Source organism: Chiloscyllium plagiosum, chromosome 27 (genome assembly GCF_004010195.1).
Source record: "Chiloscyllium plagiosum isolate BGI_BamShark_2017 chromosome 27, ASM401019v2, whole genome shotgun sequence".
Taxonomy (NCBI): domain Eukaryota; kingdom Metazoa; phylum Chordata; class Chondrichthyes; order Orectolobiformes; family Hemiscylliidae; genus Chiloscyllium; species Chiloscyllium plagiosum.
The window spans coordinates 11,749,860-11,765,094 of record NC_057736.1 but is presented as its reverse complement, the minus strand read 5'-3'; the positions used below and the strand labels follow the sequence as shown (position 1 = coordinate 11,765,094).

At 42.6% G+C, this 15,235-nt stretch overlaps 1 protein-coding gene across 2 annotated transcripts in view; it reads right to left on the bottom strand.

Annotated features, from left to right (window-relative positions):
- pacrg (PARK2 co-regulated) overlaps positions 1–15,235 on the bottom strand; it is a 299,906-nt gene that overhangs the window by 205,506 nt on the left and 79,165 nt on the right. For both annotated transcript variants that reach the window (XM_043717409.1, XM_043717410.1), the window contains exon 2: positions 14,837–14,971. In XM_043717409.1, coding sequence (XP_043573344.1) covers positions 14,837–14,971 — 135 coding nt within the window. The remainder of the gene's footprint in view (positions 1–14,836; positions 14,972–15,235) is intronic.

Here is a 15,235-nt window from a genome sequence, read left to right as displayed (position 1 = left end):
GAATGCACACCCAACAGCACATACACCGGTGTTCAGTCTCCATAGAGGCCTGGTCCATCCACAGAGGACCAGGTTCACTTATAGGAACACAGTTATAAAAGGTGGAGTTAAATCACAGGGATGGCCCACTCCAACAAGCAACAAATGCTCACCTCCCAGAACACAGACGATCAAGTATTTTTGTGTCATACGCACCAGACAATGCAAACCCTGTAGACTCTGACCTAATAGGAGGATGTTGGCAGAAACTTACCTTATGTTGACCACAAGTTCAGCAAGCACATATCAGTGATGGTCATCTAAAACTCTAAATTAGCTGCCAGATTGTGACATCTATATTATAGCTAGACTGTTGCTTTGCTGAATGTTCACCATTTGTTTATTCTACAAACATTTATTCACCTGAATTTCTGGGTCATTTGCCTTCCTTTTAGTTTCAAACTACAACACTCACTGGACCTCCAGCCCAAGGCAATGGAAACTGATGTGCTGAAATGCATTATGTAGGATTTTACAGTACAGAAACTGGCCATTTGGCCCAACTGGTTTGTGCGTTGAAATCTTACCCATTTTACTTTGGTTAACCTGAACGATTTATCATAATCCGTTTTCTCTCGTGCATTTCGCGAGAATCCCCTTAAATATAACCAAGCGATTTGTCAAAAGTCCCTATCCTGGAATGAGGTGTCACACACACTCTATCCTGGAATGAAGTGTTGTACTCACTCAATCCTGGAATGAGGTGTCCTACACACTCTATCCCGGAATGAGTTGTCCTACGCACTCTATCCCGGAATGAGGAGTCACACACACTCTGTCCCGGAATGAGGTGTCCTACACACTCTATCCCAGAATGAGGTGTCACACACACTCTATCCCAGAATGAGGTGTCACACACACTCAATCCCGGAATGAGGTGTCCTACACACTCTATCCCAGAATGAGGTGTCACACACACTCTGTCCTGGAATGAGTTGTCCTACACACTCTGTCCTGGAATGAGGTGTCACACACACTCTATCCCGGAATGAGGTGTCACACACACTCTATCCCGGAATGAGATGTTAAACGCACTCTTTTCCAGAATGTGGTGTGGTACACATACACTCTATCCCGGAATAAGGTGTGGTACACACACTCTATCCCGGAATGAGGTGTCACACACACTCTATCCCGGAATGAGGTGTCACACGCACTCTATCCCGGAATGAGGTGTCACACGCACTCTATCCCGGAATGAGATGTTACACGCACTCTTTTCCAGAATGTGGTGTGGTACACATACACTCTATCCCGGAATAAGGTGTGGTACACACACTCTGTCCCAGAATGAGGTGTGGTACACACACTCTATCCGGGAATGAGGTGTCACACGCACTGTATCCAGAATGAGGTGTCGTACACACTCTATCCCGGAATGAGGTGTCGTACACACTCTATCCCGGAATGAGGTGTCATACTCACTCTGTCCCGGAATGAGATGTGGTACACACTCTATCCTGGAATGAGGTGTCGTACACACATTCTATCCCGGAATGAGTTGTCCTACACACTCTGTCCCGGAATGAGGTGTGGTCACACACTCTATCCCGGAATGAGGTGTCACATACACTCTATCCCGGAATGATTTGGAGATGCCGGTGTTGGACTGGGGCGTACAAAGTTAAAAATCACACAACACCAGGTTATAGTCCAACAGGTTTAATTGGAAGCACACTAGCTTTCGGAGCGATGCTCCTTCATCAGGTGATTGTCCTGGAATGAGTTGTCGTACACACTCTATCCTGGAATGAGGTGTCACACACACTCTATCCCGGAATGAGGTGTCACACACACTCTGTTCCGGAATGAGGTGTGGTACACACACCCTCTATCCTGGAATGAGGTGGCGTACACACACTCTATCCCGGAACAAGGTGTCACACACACTCTATCCCGGAATGAGGTGTCGTACACACACTCTATCCCGGAATGAGGAGTCGTACACACATTCTATCCCGGAATGAGGTGTCACACACACTCTTTTCCAGAATGAGGTGTCACACACACTCTATCCTGGAATGAGGTGTCGTACACACACTCTATCCCGGAATGAGGTGTCCTAGACACTCTATCCCGGAATGAGGTGTCACACACACTCTCTCCCGGAATGAGGTGTCCTACACACTCTATTCCGGAATGAGGTGTCACACACACTCTCTCCCGGAATGAGGTGTCCTACACACTCTATCCCGGAATGAGGTGTCACACACACTCTATCCCGGAATGAGGTGTCACACACACTCTGTCCCGGGATGAGTTGTCGTACACACTCTATCCCGGAATGAGGTGTCGTACACACTCTATCCCGGAATGAGGTGTCACACAACTCTGTCCCGGAATGAGTTGTCGTACACATTCTATCCCGGAATGAGGTGTTGTACATACTCTGTCCTGGAATGAGGTGTCACACATACTCTACCCTAGAATGAGGTTGACTTTTTCATCACTGTATGGGTAAAAACATTTCTCTTGGAGCTTTTGTTGGAACTATTAGTGACTGTCTTAATTATGATCCCCTAGTTTTGGATCTTTTCATGCGATGGAATCATCTCCTTTTATTAGACTTCATCAGATGCCTTCATGATCTTAACAACCTCAAAAGTGTCGCCGCCAGCCTTCCCCTTTCTAGCGATAGAACCTCAGCCTATTTTTGTCTTTCCTAATTGGTGACCACGTGTGATGTTTATATTTTTCTAGTGGTTCTATGTTCAGTTTGCAATAGAGTCCAGGGGTAGATTTCTATGGGCCATCCAGACTTTGCAGACCTTTAAATATGGTGGGTAGAACATACCTGGATGTAGATTAACAAAATGACCATTTTTTCTGTCAGGTGAATAGGAGAAGGATGTGCTTCTTACCGAAGGGAAATCTGAACTCAACATGGTCAATTGAACTCAGTACTGAGTTACAATTTTAGCCTGTCCAAAGATCTTATTCCTATATGTGGGAGTCCTGAATATATGCAGTAGATTTACCTACTCTAGATGAGTGGACCATGTCTGCTTTTTAAAGTGTGATGACATCACTTTTTAATTTCAATCCCCTGCTTGTTAAACATGTAAAAAAAATGCCGAACTTATTACTGAGCATTAAAATATCCTTTATAATCCTGCTTTGATTGACAGGAGATCTGGTATAGCTTAGAAAAACAAAATAAATCTGTTCATGGAATGTTAATAGAGTTGGCATTTTTCCAAAGGTTGTTATTAAGTCATTATGAATACTTGGCTGAGTTTCAAAAGCCAACAGTTTTCTCAACAAGGGTTTCTGAATTCACAGTTTGATTGCTGGTTTAAAAAGCAATTGATGTCTTTGATGTAGAGACTGAAAAAAGGAAGGTTTGTCTTCAAAAGAAATTTGAAATTTATTTCAAGAATGGGACAATTTTTGGTGACCAGGTGGTGTCGGATTAAGAATGGTCAAAGTGGGGGGGTCTATCTAATTGGCGGCACTGTGGCACAGTGGTTAGCACTGCTGCCTCACAGCACCAGAGACCTGAGTTCAATACCCACCTCAGGCAACTGTCTGCGTGGAGTTTGCAAATTCTCCCCGTGCTTATGTGGGTTTCCTCCGGGTGCTCCGGTTTCCTCCCACAATCCAAAGATGTCCAGGTTAGGTGAATTGACCATGCTAAATTGCCCGTAATGTTAGGTGAAGGGGTAATTATAGGGGAATGGGTCTGGGTGGGTTGCTCTTCGGAGAGTCGGTGTGGACTTGTTGGGCTGAAGGGTCTGTTTCCAAACCGTAAGTAATCTAGTAGCCAATCTCTGTGTGGCCCCTAAGCTCTGTCCATGTTGGACCCTGGGTGAAGGAGTGAGAAGATGATATAGATGGACGGGTTGGCACAGACAAGACATGGTAGTTTGAAGTGACATAGAGGGTTGGGGAGGGTGGTGCATTGGCTGAAGGCTACAGAGCTTAAACAGCGTCTGAAGCAGCTGGAACTAATGCCCAGAGAATTGAGTTAGGCCTTCCAACTAGTCTACCCTGAAGCTTTCTCACCCTGCACCCAACCATAATCTTGGATCAATGGGCTTACCCCATCATGCAACCACCTCCCTGGATTGACAGTAGGTTACAGTAAGTGGGAACCTTTAACTTAAGATGGGTCTGTCATATCACCTATTTCAGACCCTCCTTCACCCCATGCACTCCCTCTCCCCAACAGTGAAAATCCAGTCCAAGGACTGCGGAAAGTTCAGTTAAGTGTGGTTTAACCATAACATTAGGAATTTCTTTGTGTTGATTTCTATTTCTGTAGAAACAGCCTCCAGTGCTTTGTTTGGATGTTTAATCAAGCTGTGTTGCTTATTTTGATGATTTGTGTTCATTAGTTTTCTCATGGCTGATTAGGAGTTTAACTCCACCTGGCTGCAGGCCTTTAGTATTCTGAATTCCCTCGCCTAATCAAATTCCATCAATCAGGGATTTCTGGAGGAGAAGGTTCTGGAATTTCACTCCTCTTTGTATGAAGATGTTTTGTCAGACATCACCTCAGAGTTGCTTAGATCTAAAATCTGCAATTACTCCTTCTCATTTCAGACTCACGTAATTAAAGTTAACAATTTATGTCTGTCTATCTCAAATCTTAATTGTTTGAAAAACCTCAAAATATTTCACTGCAGCTCCAGTCAGTATCCGATCAATGGGGAACTCAAATCCCTAGCTCCCAATATTTACACAAAGGGAGTAGAGAGTGGATAAGTTTTTGGGGTGCTATTCTGACTGGAAACTTTGAAGAATCTCTTCACCGGACATTACGTTGAATTCAATGGCAGCACGGCTTTAGGAATAGACATCCTGCCTAACTGCAGGCTCTTCAAACTGGGGGTGAGTGAGGGAAGAGAAAGTGGACATCAAAGGTTTGCCAGGGGCTGGTTCGGGCATGAAGACATTCAAGTACCCTCAGTTGGGTTTACGATTTTTAAAAAGTTCTTAATCCTTCTGACCTACAAACTGTGCAATATAAGCATTTAACCTCATTGTACTGCCTATTCCCTGCTGAAACTCATGGTCTCCAAAAGATAAAAATCAACAATTTGAAGGAAGTGGAAGTAAGCAGGCTGGAGATGGTAGGATCTGGGCTGTGCCCTGTGAGATGTTTCCCTTGTCCTGCCTCTGTTCAAACCAAAGCTGGAGGATTGGTGGACAGTTGGATTCCAGCCTGAGGATTTTATATTTTGTGTGAACTTTTCAATCAACGCTAGTTATCCACTTACTTTCACTGTTCAATAGAAGCCAACTCCCCTTCCTATGGAAATACAGTAATTTTCTTGTGCAGATTTTTTTCTAAACAACTTGCTTAGAGATATTGTTACACATCTTTGGAACAAATGGGACTTGAACCTGGGCCTCCTGGTCCAGAGGTAAGGACACTACCACTAGAGGTAAGATTCAGAATGGACTTGAACTTTACCGGTGTTTCTCTCTCCAGACCTCCTGAGCTTCTCCAGCTATTTTGTTGATTTGTTTTAATCAGCCTGTTGCGAGATATTATTATGTACCTCTGGACTTTGTGGGACTTGAACCTGGGTATCCTGGCTTAGAGGTAGGGACACTACCATTGTTTCACAAGAATATTTGCAGCTGCTTTGTATATTGAAATATTATCCTCTGTATTGGGATTGGCTTATGATGGGAACATGTGTGTTTTCTACTTCCTAACCAAACTGCTCAGAGATGCTAATACACATCTCTAGAGTGGGTGAGACTTGAAAACATGAACCCTGTCTCAGAGGTAGGGACACTACCACTGTGTCACAAGAATACTTGCCGCATGCGTTTTACATATTATCTTCTAATCAACATGTCATTACACATCTCAGGAGCAAGTGAGACTTGAACACTGGCCTCCTGGACCATAGGTTGGGACATTGCTACTGTCCCCAGTGATGCACCCTTGGGTGACTGTCTGTATGGAGCTTGTAAATCTCCACGTGTCTGTTTGGGTTTCCTCTTGGTGCTCTGGTTTCCTCCCACACGCCCAAGATGTGTGAGCTAGGTGCATTGGCCATGCTAACTTGTCCCATAATGTACAGGCTAGGTGGGTTAGCCATGGGAAATGCAAGGTTACAGGGAGAGGTTGGGACTGGGATGGATAATCTTCAGAGAGTTAGTATGTGTTTAATGGGCTGCTTCCACACTAGGGTTTCTAATCTCTGCCTTAAAAATATTCAAAGACTCAGTTTCCTCATATCCATCTAACACCCAGTGGATACAAACCTAGCCTGTATAACATTTCTTTATAAGGCAGCTGCCCATTCCAGATATTAGTTTAGTAATCCTTTCCTGAATTGCTTCCAGCATAATTACTACCTTCCCGAAATAAGGAGACCGATATTGTATGTTGCACTCCAGACGTGGTCTTGCCAATGCTCTGCATACAATAATTGAAGGCAAACCTTCCCACTTTTGTATTGTAGTGATGTGATTTGAATTTATGTTCCCTGGATTATTATGCCCAGTTGGATTACTAGTCTGACAATGTAATGTCTGAGCTGCTATTTTGAGTTCAAGCCTAAATACACCAATTCAAAATGATCTATAAGGCACATCATTCTTGTGTGTATCATTGCTGCAGGACAGCACCCAGCACATCCCACTGAAATTCAGCTAACCAGACCTCCTGGGGTTCCCTACTAAAGGTTCGAACTTCTGACAGCCTGAGACATGTTTGCCTCCTGTTACCTGGAGATTGAATTCCTTCAGCTTGTTGGGGAACCAATGCTTCTTTGGCAGCGTGTGTCCAACTGTGTTGTGTACTGTACCGAGCAAATTCCTAAAGTGGTCTTGCAGTCTGAGTCTCATAAATAAGATCTGATCTCCCTGCCTCTCACCTCGCCCCGTTTTCCTGCTATGGTGCTGAACCTGCAGTCATGGGCATTGCCTGAGCACTACAAGGAGATTCACAACCAAGAGTGGAACAACTCAGAGAGTTTGAGAAGGATTTTCATAGCAATCTTTACATTATAAAGAAAATCAAATCATGGGTAACTAAACTGGACAAAATTAATACAGACAAATAGAATATGGTAATTATTGAAAAAGTTCTTTTTACAAAGGTGAACTACAGACTGATTCCACTCATTGCACATGAGGTGACAGAATGTGCTATTCATTCATATTAAACTGCACAGACTAAATAACCAAAAAGCTGCAAGTAAGAATTGAAGGAAGACGCTAACTATGTTTTCTTTGGTGTCTATTTTTCAAAGCTCCTTAAGTACTGGGAAAGTACAGAAGATTAAAGGATAGCAGATGTTATTCTTACAATTCCAAAAAAAAATAAGCCATGACCCCAGTGATTAAAGGCCAGTGATCCAAACACTTAGAGGAAACGTGCTTACAGACAGGCAACTGGACACTTATAACGAACATTTAAAGATTACAGTTTTGGAAGGATCTCTTGTTTCACCATAGAAAGATACTGGAATTATTTTATAATCAGAGCAAGTTTAAAAAAATTGCTGTCATTGAGTAATTGCACTGTGTGGGAAGGAATCTGCCTGGGAAAAAAGAAGCACACAGAATTCCATATGGATTTATTCCAGAACAAATGTGATTTAGAAATATGAGATGCGTGCAAGAAATTAACTTAAGGATGAAATAAGTTATGCTTTGTTTGATGTTGTTGAAAACATGGGATCCAGGAAGAGCTGCCAACTGGATACAAAATTGGCTGGATGGCAGGAGACTGTGGGTGCTGGTGGAGGTCTATTGTTCAGACTGGAGGCATGGCCTCAGGAGTGTGGAGCAAGAATCGGCGCTAGGTTCACTGTTGCTCTTCCGTTATATACACAATTTGGATGAGAATATGGGGGCATGGTTAGTATGTTGGTGGATGACATAGTGGACAATGAAGAAGGCTGACTAACAGAAGACAGGACCTGGATCAACTCAGCCAGTGGGCTGAGGAACAATAGATGGCACTTAATTTAAATAAATACCAAGGTTCTGTATTCTGAAAAGACAAAGCAGGGTAGGACTTACATAGTTAATGGCAAGACCCTGGGGACTATTGTTGATCAGAGAGACCTAGGGGTGCAGATACATTGTTCCTTGAAAGTGGTGTCACAGGTAGACAGGGTGGTGAAGGCTGCATTTGGCAGACTTGCCTTCATTGGTCAGAGTATTGAATAAAGAGTTTGGACATCATGTCACAGCTGTACAAGACTTTGGTAAGGCCATCTCTGGAGTACTATGTATAATTTTAGTCACCATGCTATAGGAAGGATGTTATTACACTGGAAAGGGTGCTAAAATGATTTACAAGGATGCTACCGAGACTGGAGAGTTTGCGTTATAAGGAGAGGGTGGGTAAAGTGGGATTTGTTTCCCTGGAACATCAGAGGCTAAGGGGTAATCTTATAGAATTTTATAAAATCATGAGGGGCATGGATAGGGTGAACAGACAATGTCTTTTTCCCAGGGTATGGGAGTCCAAAAATAGAGGGCATAGGTTTAAGGTGAGAGGGAAAAGATTTAAAAAGGACCTGAGGGACAACTTCTTCACACAGAGAGTGATGGGTATATGGAATGAGCTGCCAGAGGAAGTGATAGAGGCTGGTACAATTACAATATTTAAAAGACATTTGGACAGGTACATGGATAGGAAAGGTTTAGAGTGATATGTGCAGTTCGGTTTAGGAAGCCTGGGCGATATGGATGAGTTGGGCCAAAGGGCCTGTATCTGTGCTTTATAACTCCATGATGCTATAGCTCTACCTCTTGGGTGCGCTGTTAATATTTGTAGAGTTTAATAATTCTGCTTCAAACTTAGCAATTTAGTGACTTTAATTATAATATTGCTGATAGCACAGGACTCTCTGGTCAGTCGATGGGTAGAAAGAAAATCTTCCGAGATGTTACGCTGGGTCAATTTATGGCAAGTACAATTTAATGTACAATCAAAGCCAGTGTGATAGTTATTACTTAGTAATGGGGAACAATGAATATCACCTGTTACAAAATGAGTTTTTGCTGCTGAGCTTCTGGGACCGAATATAGATCAATCTCTGATAACATTGAGTCATAGAGTCATAGAGATGTACAGCATGGAAACAGACCCTTCAGTCCAACCCGTCCATGCTGACCATATATCCCAACCCAATCTAGTCCCACTTGCCAGCACCAGGCCCCATCTCTCCAAACCCTTCCTATTCATATACCCTTTTAAATGTTGCAATTGTACCAGCCTCCACCACTTCCTCTGGCAACTCATTTCATACACGTACCACCTCTGCATGAAAAAGTTGCCCCGTAGGTCCGTTTTATATCTTTCCCCTCTCATCATATACCTATGCCCTCTAGTTCTGGACTCCCCCACCCCAGGGAAAAGACTTTATCTATTTACCTTATCCATGCCCCTTATGATTTTATAAACCTCTATAAGGTCACCCCTCAGCCTCCGACACTCCAGGGAAAACAGCCCCAGCCTGTTCAGTCTCTCCCTCTAGCTCAAATCCTCCAACCCTGGCAGCATCTTTTCTGAATTATTTTTTAATTTCACAACATCTTTCTGATAAGAAGGAGACCAGAATTGCACACAATATTCCAACAGTGGCCTAACCAATGTCCTGTACAGCCGCAACATGACCTCCCAACTCCTGTACTCAATACTCTGAACAATAAAGGAAAGCATACTACATGCCTTCTTCGCTATCTTATCGACCTGCAACTCCACTTTCAAGGAGTTATGAACCTGCACTCCAAGGTGTATTTGTTCAGCAACACACTCTAGGAACTTACCATTAAGTGTATAAGTCTTGCTAAGACTTGCTTTCCCAAAATGCAGCACTTCACATTTATCTGGCCCACCTGATAAAGATCCCATTGTATTCTGAGGTAACCTTCTTCGCTGTACACTACATCTCCAATTTTGGTGTCATCTGCAAACCTACTAACTATACCTCTTATGCTCACATCCAAACGATTTATATAAATGATCAATATGAGCCTTTTAATTAATAAGGCAAAGCAGATATTGGGGAGCAATGGGAGATCGACTATGTAGACATTTTGGAGATCAAGAATGCTAATTTAGGTAAGCCAATCTAAATCGGATTGCAATATTCTAAAATGTCAGAGAACATTGACTACGTTCTGAGTCAAGGCTGAAGAGGCTACTTTTTCACTGTTGGGGAGTGAACTGAAAGGAGGCATACTTCAGTCCTTCAAAATAGTAAAGGCTGCATCAATGTGTTAAAGTAAACAAACTATTTACCTCTAGCAATGAGCAATTGAGAGTGTTCATTTATAATTCTGAAGCATTAACAAAATGCTTTACAAAAACTTCTATTTTGTAAAGAAATCTCAAGGGAAGAACCTTGATTCAGACTCAACTGGCACCTTGAAGAAAATTCTGCTGATGTGGAATCAAGGTATCCCAGGTATGAAGATATTTGAGTGAAAAATGGAGGAAAACCAACTGGTCCACTGTCTTCTAGGCATAAGCAAGTTAATATCCAGACAAGTACATCTACAGGGGCAGGCAGCAGCTATACAATCACTCAGGAGGGGCAACAAAAAATCCTCTTTGCCCCCAAGTTGGTCACACAAGTTCACAAAGAATGGCAAGACACAGGTCCCATTGTCAACCTCAGCTCCATATGTGGTTACATTGAAAATCCAGCTGCTCTGTAAATGCTGAAAACAGACAGTTACAGGCAACTTGCTCCATAGGTCACCACTCCTGTGCAAAGAACAAATGCTTCCTCATATTCAACTTAGTTCCTTTGGTAATGCAGCTTAGGAACTTGACCAGGGTGCTCTCTATGCTATGGCACTCAACACAATTTATCCACAATGGATCATTTTGAAAGATCTCAAACAAGTCTCTGCTAAGTCAATGATTTTCCAGAACTAAACGCTTGAGTTCTGGAAATCTGTTTTACTGACAATTGTAAGCCTGCTTTGTATAAAATTGTGTCTGCATTGCAATACATTGCAATGTGGTTGACTCTTAACTGCTCTCTGGACAATTAGTGAAGGGCTATAAATGGTGGCCTAGCCAGCAGTGCCCACATCCCATTAATGAATTTAAAAAACTTAATGGATTCTGGAAAATAAGAAGAGTAACTGGGATATTCTTAAGTCAGCCCTTGACATCAGTATGAGTATCTGAGACATTGTGAGGGAAAGGAGCAGGTTGACGTTCCATCTGGGTAAACACTGCTGAAAACAGGATTGTAAAGAAATTACTTGGGGGTGCGAGTGAGAGCGGATACAGAACTTCAGCCTGTTTGCAGAACAAGAAGTCACAACAACGAAAGAAAGATTCTCAATATTGGCATCATGTATTATTCTTCATGCACAATTAAAATTTGGAAATTCTATGTGAGGCTGGAATGTAACATTTTGCTGTTCTCAACATCAGATTGTGAAAATAATATCCCTCAGTGTACTTATCAACATGCAGCGAAAAGAGTGGCTCACAGTGCCAGGGACCTAGGTTTGATTCCAGCCTTGAGCGACTGCCTGTGTGGAGTTGGCACCTTCTCCTTGTGTCTGCTTGGGTTTTCTCCGGGTGCCTTGGTTCCCACAGTCCAAAGAGGTGTCCTTCAGGTGGATGTGTAGGCTAGGTGGGTTAGCCATGGTAAATGTAGGAGTACAGGGATTGGGTGGGATGCTCTTTGGAAGGCTGGTGAGGGTAATGGGCTGAATGACCTGCTTCCACACTGTCGGGATTATAATTGAGGAAATTGCTATCATTTAAGTGATACACCTCATGATTCTCTGCTACTGATAATTTCATCCTAATTTGCCTCTACACAAGCCTTTCTTATATTCTGCTGCGTGGCGTTCTTGTCGAGTGTCTGGGTAAGGAACTCCCTCAGTCATTGGCAGGGAATTTCTTGAACTATTTAAGGAAACATGGCTTGGGGGCTAGATGTAGCTATGCTTTCAAATAATGAATTCTGCAATGTCAGAGATTTAATGATTATCTGTGTTTGTCGCTTCATGATATTTAGTCTGCACTTTCAGGATGGTGTGTCGGAGGAGTTCAGAGAAACTTCTCAGGAAAAGGTGGATGAGGTTATGAATTCTTGCCCGTATGTACATTTTGTGCCCTTTAAGATGGTACAATGGTAACTCCGTTCTCCTCCAATCTGGTTTTCAACTAGTGGCAAGGATTGCAGCTGTGCGATTGATGGTTCTGGGGATGTTCCTACTGCAAGTCTGATGCGCAAGCCCAAAATTGGAAAAATTAATATGTTCAACTGTGACTTAAAGCTCAAACAAAAAATAACATTACAGATCTGATCTTAATCTTTGATAAAATAACAACCCTTCGGGACAGTTATTGCTGAGTCCCTGGGATGGATTATTCTGTGCACTTTGGAACTCTGTCAGAGAGACCGAAATTGGACTCCACATTCAGAGCCAGTCCAGTGGAGCTATTTTTCCTGAAGTGACGTACTGAGGGTGTTGGATGTGCTGCTGGAACGAGACGGTGACTACAGGGGCACCTCCACACAAAGGCCGAAAGATAACAAAGTATTTCAAAGGGGTAAAAAGGTAGAGGGTCCCTCGCATCAAAGGAGATTCACCCAATTGAATCTCTGGGGCTGCTAGTCGCCCTCTTTGTTGGGATGAACCTCTGCGCGCCCCCGCCCCCCCAACTCCGGAGTTGGCAGCCTCTCCCCTCCATGGAGATTCACTCTGATGCCAGCAAAATGCTGCTGGTGCCACTGCCACCCGTAAAGGGGGCTCACCAATAATTCCGATGGCTCCCTGCCTCCAGGCAGTAGGCATTCAATCAATTCCCATGACTATGTTACACTCCCACTCCCACTCCCACTAACGGCTGTTGAATGTGCTGGACTGCCATTCCAATACAACACCTCCAGATCACCAACTCCACTTCCAGCATTTCGGAGCTGGAAAAATCCATCTCCCCTCTGCCATCTATGTGTCTGTCGGCAGTCCCCAGTCAATGTTCTTGAACATGTATTCTTCCAAATTCATGAGAAATGTGTGTGTGTGCGCGCGTGTGTGAATGTTGTGTGTGTGTGCGCGCGTGTGTGAATGTTGTGTGTGTGTGTGCGTGTGTTGGTGAGTGTTGCAAGTGTGAGTGAGTGTTCTGTGTGTGTGTTGCATGTGTGTTGTGTGTGTATGAAAGAGTTGTGTGTGTGTGTGTTGTGTGTGAGCGCTATGTGTATGTGAGTGAGTGTTGTGTTTGTGTGCGTGTGTGTGAAAGAGTTTTGTGTGTGTGTGTGAGCATTGTGCGTGTGTGTATACACGTGCATGTGCATGCATTTGTGAGTGTGTGTGTGTAGTAATTTTAAAGGGACCACCTATGGCTCTGGCATGTGTGGATATATCTAGGCTGACCTTCTGCCAGGCAGCTTAACAGAATACAGGGCAACCCTTTCACTTACCCGTGGTTTACTGTGGCCCGAGTGTATAAAAGGGAACGTTCCAGAATCAGGGATGAGGAGGCTGCTGGGAAGGTACATTTCCCATTGAAATGAATGGGTTTACACCTATCTGCGGTAGGTCCTGGAATGTATCCCTCGTGGTTATGGGGGACTACTGTACAGTTCACAACCTTCAGTCATATGCCTGCTCCCATAACTCCGGCCTCTTGTATTTGTTCGATTTTAAATTGCTCGACTACTGATGGTAGTGGACCCCAGGCTCTGGAGTTTTGCTTCCTTGCTGACCTTTCAGCCTTAAGCCTTACTGTCACCTCATGCAGCCTGGTATCAAATGCTCCTCTATAACCTTCTTGCAAAGCAACTTTGGACATTTCATCATGTTAAAGGTATTACATAAATATAAGTTCTTGTTATTAATTGCATGTATTCCTTAACTGTATATTTTGTATGTAAGATTAGTCAAATAAATTATAAATATTAATATTCTGAAAGACAATGATTCAAAATTAGAATTTATTAACTTCATCCATTTTATGCAAAATCTGAATAAGCTAACAAGAAGCTATTTATTATAGGTTCTAAAACATACATTGCTCACTTAAAGATTTATTGCTTTGTGACTTTGTCTGCATTCCAAGATACGGAAAAAGCCTGTTTCTCTAAAAGCTTTCTCAGTAATGAAATCTTTAATTTCCTAATCAGTTTAAGAATGCTCCAACGTGGTCCCCTGTCATGACATTTAGATATAAATTGTTGAGAGAAAATAAACTGAATTGGATTAATAAAAGGGATTTCTGTTATACCATTTTTTGTAAAAGCTGAATAACAGCATTAGAGAGTAGAACTAATCGATTCATTTCTAAACCAATTAACCTTTCACAAGGGAAAATGGAGGAGACGCAATGATTTCAGGCTGGAGGTCAGTCAGTGACAGGGACGTGTCTGTCACTGATTACATTAGCAATCCTGCATAGGAAGTGAAGTGTTGTAATATCGGTCCAAGCTTAATTTACATTCTACGCTTGATTACAGGCAGTACACAATTATGACCCAGCTATTTAGCTAATTAAAGGTTGCATTCTAAGATATGGCTTGCAGTACAGGATGAAGTTATGACAATGAACTAAGACTGAGGCGTATCAGTTGTCAATGATAGACTGGTTGGAATAGCTGAGTTTTGAAAATCCTCATAAAAATGGAAATAGACGGCTGGGTAAAAAGGCTTTTCAAAAACCACTTCTGACCCTGTCATCTCCCAAAGCACATAATTTAATCATTAGAGTGGGACAAAGCTGCCTCATGGGTGTGTTTATAGTGCCATTTACTAAAACACTCAATCAAAATAATTGATGAGCTAAATTTGTTACTGCCAGGAGATGCTACTTGAAAGTTGCATAAGTTAATATTGCACCAACCTTCCAGGCGATTCGATTTCCTTTAGTGTCATGTTCCATAGCAATAGGGAAGTCACCCCTTTTATAAAACTTTCGAAATGCTGTGGGTTTTATCTGTCTTTCTTTAAATGCTCCAGCCACTTGAGGTCCAACATCCTATCAAAGGAAAAATAGGACAAGAGTTACTATCTCAAAGAAAAATAACATTTCAATTGTAAAGCAACTTTTGGGATGTCATAACTACATCAGGGTCAAACAAGTACTCATTCTAGAAATGCAGCTGTTGGAGAAAGAGAAAGGTTACGTATATTTACACAAACAGCTTCATCATGTAGTAAAACAAAGCAAATTACTGTGGATACTGGAAATCTGGAAAATAAACAACAGAAATCCTTGAAATACTCAACAGATCAAGCAGGA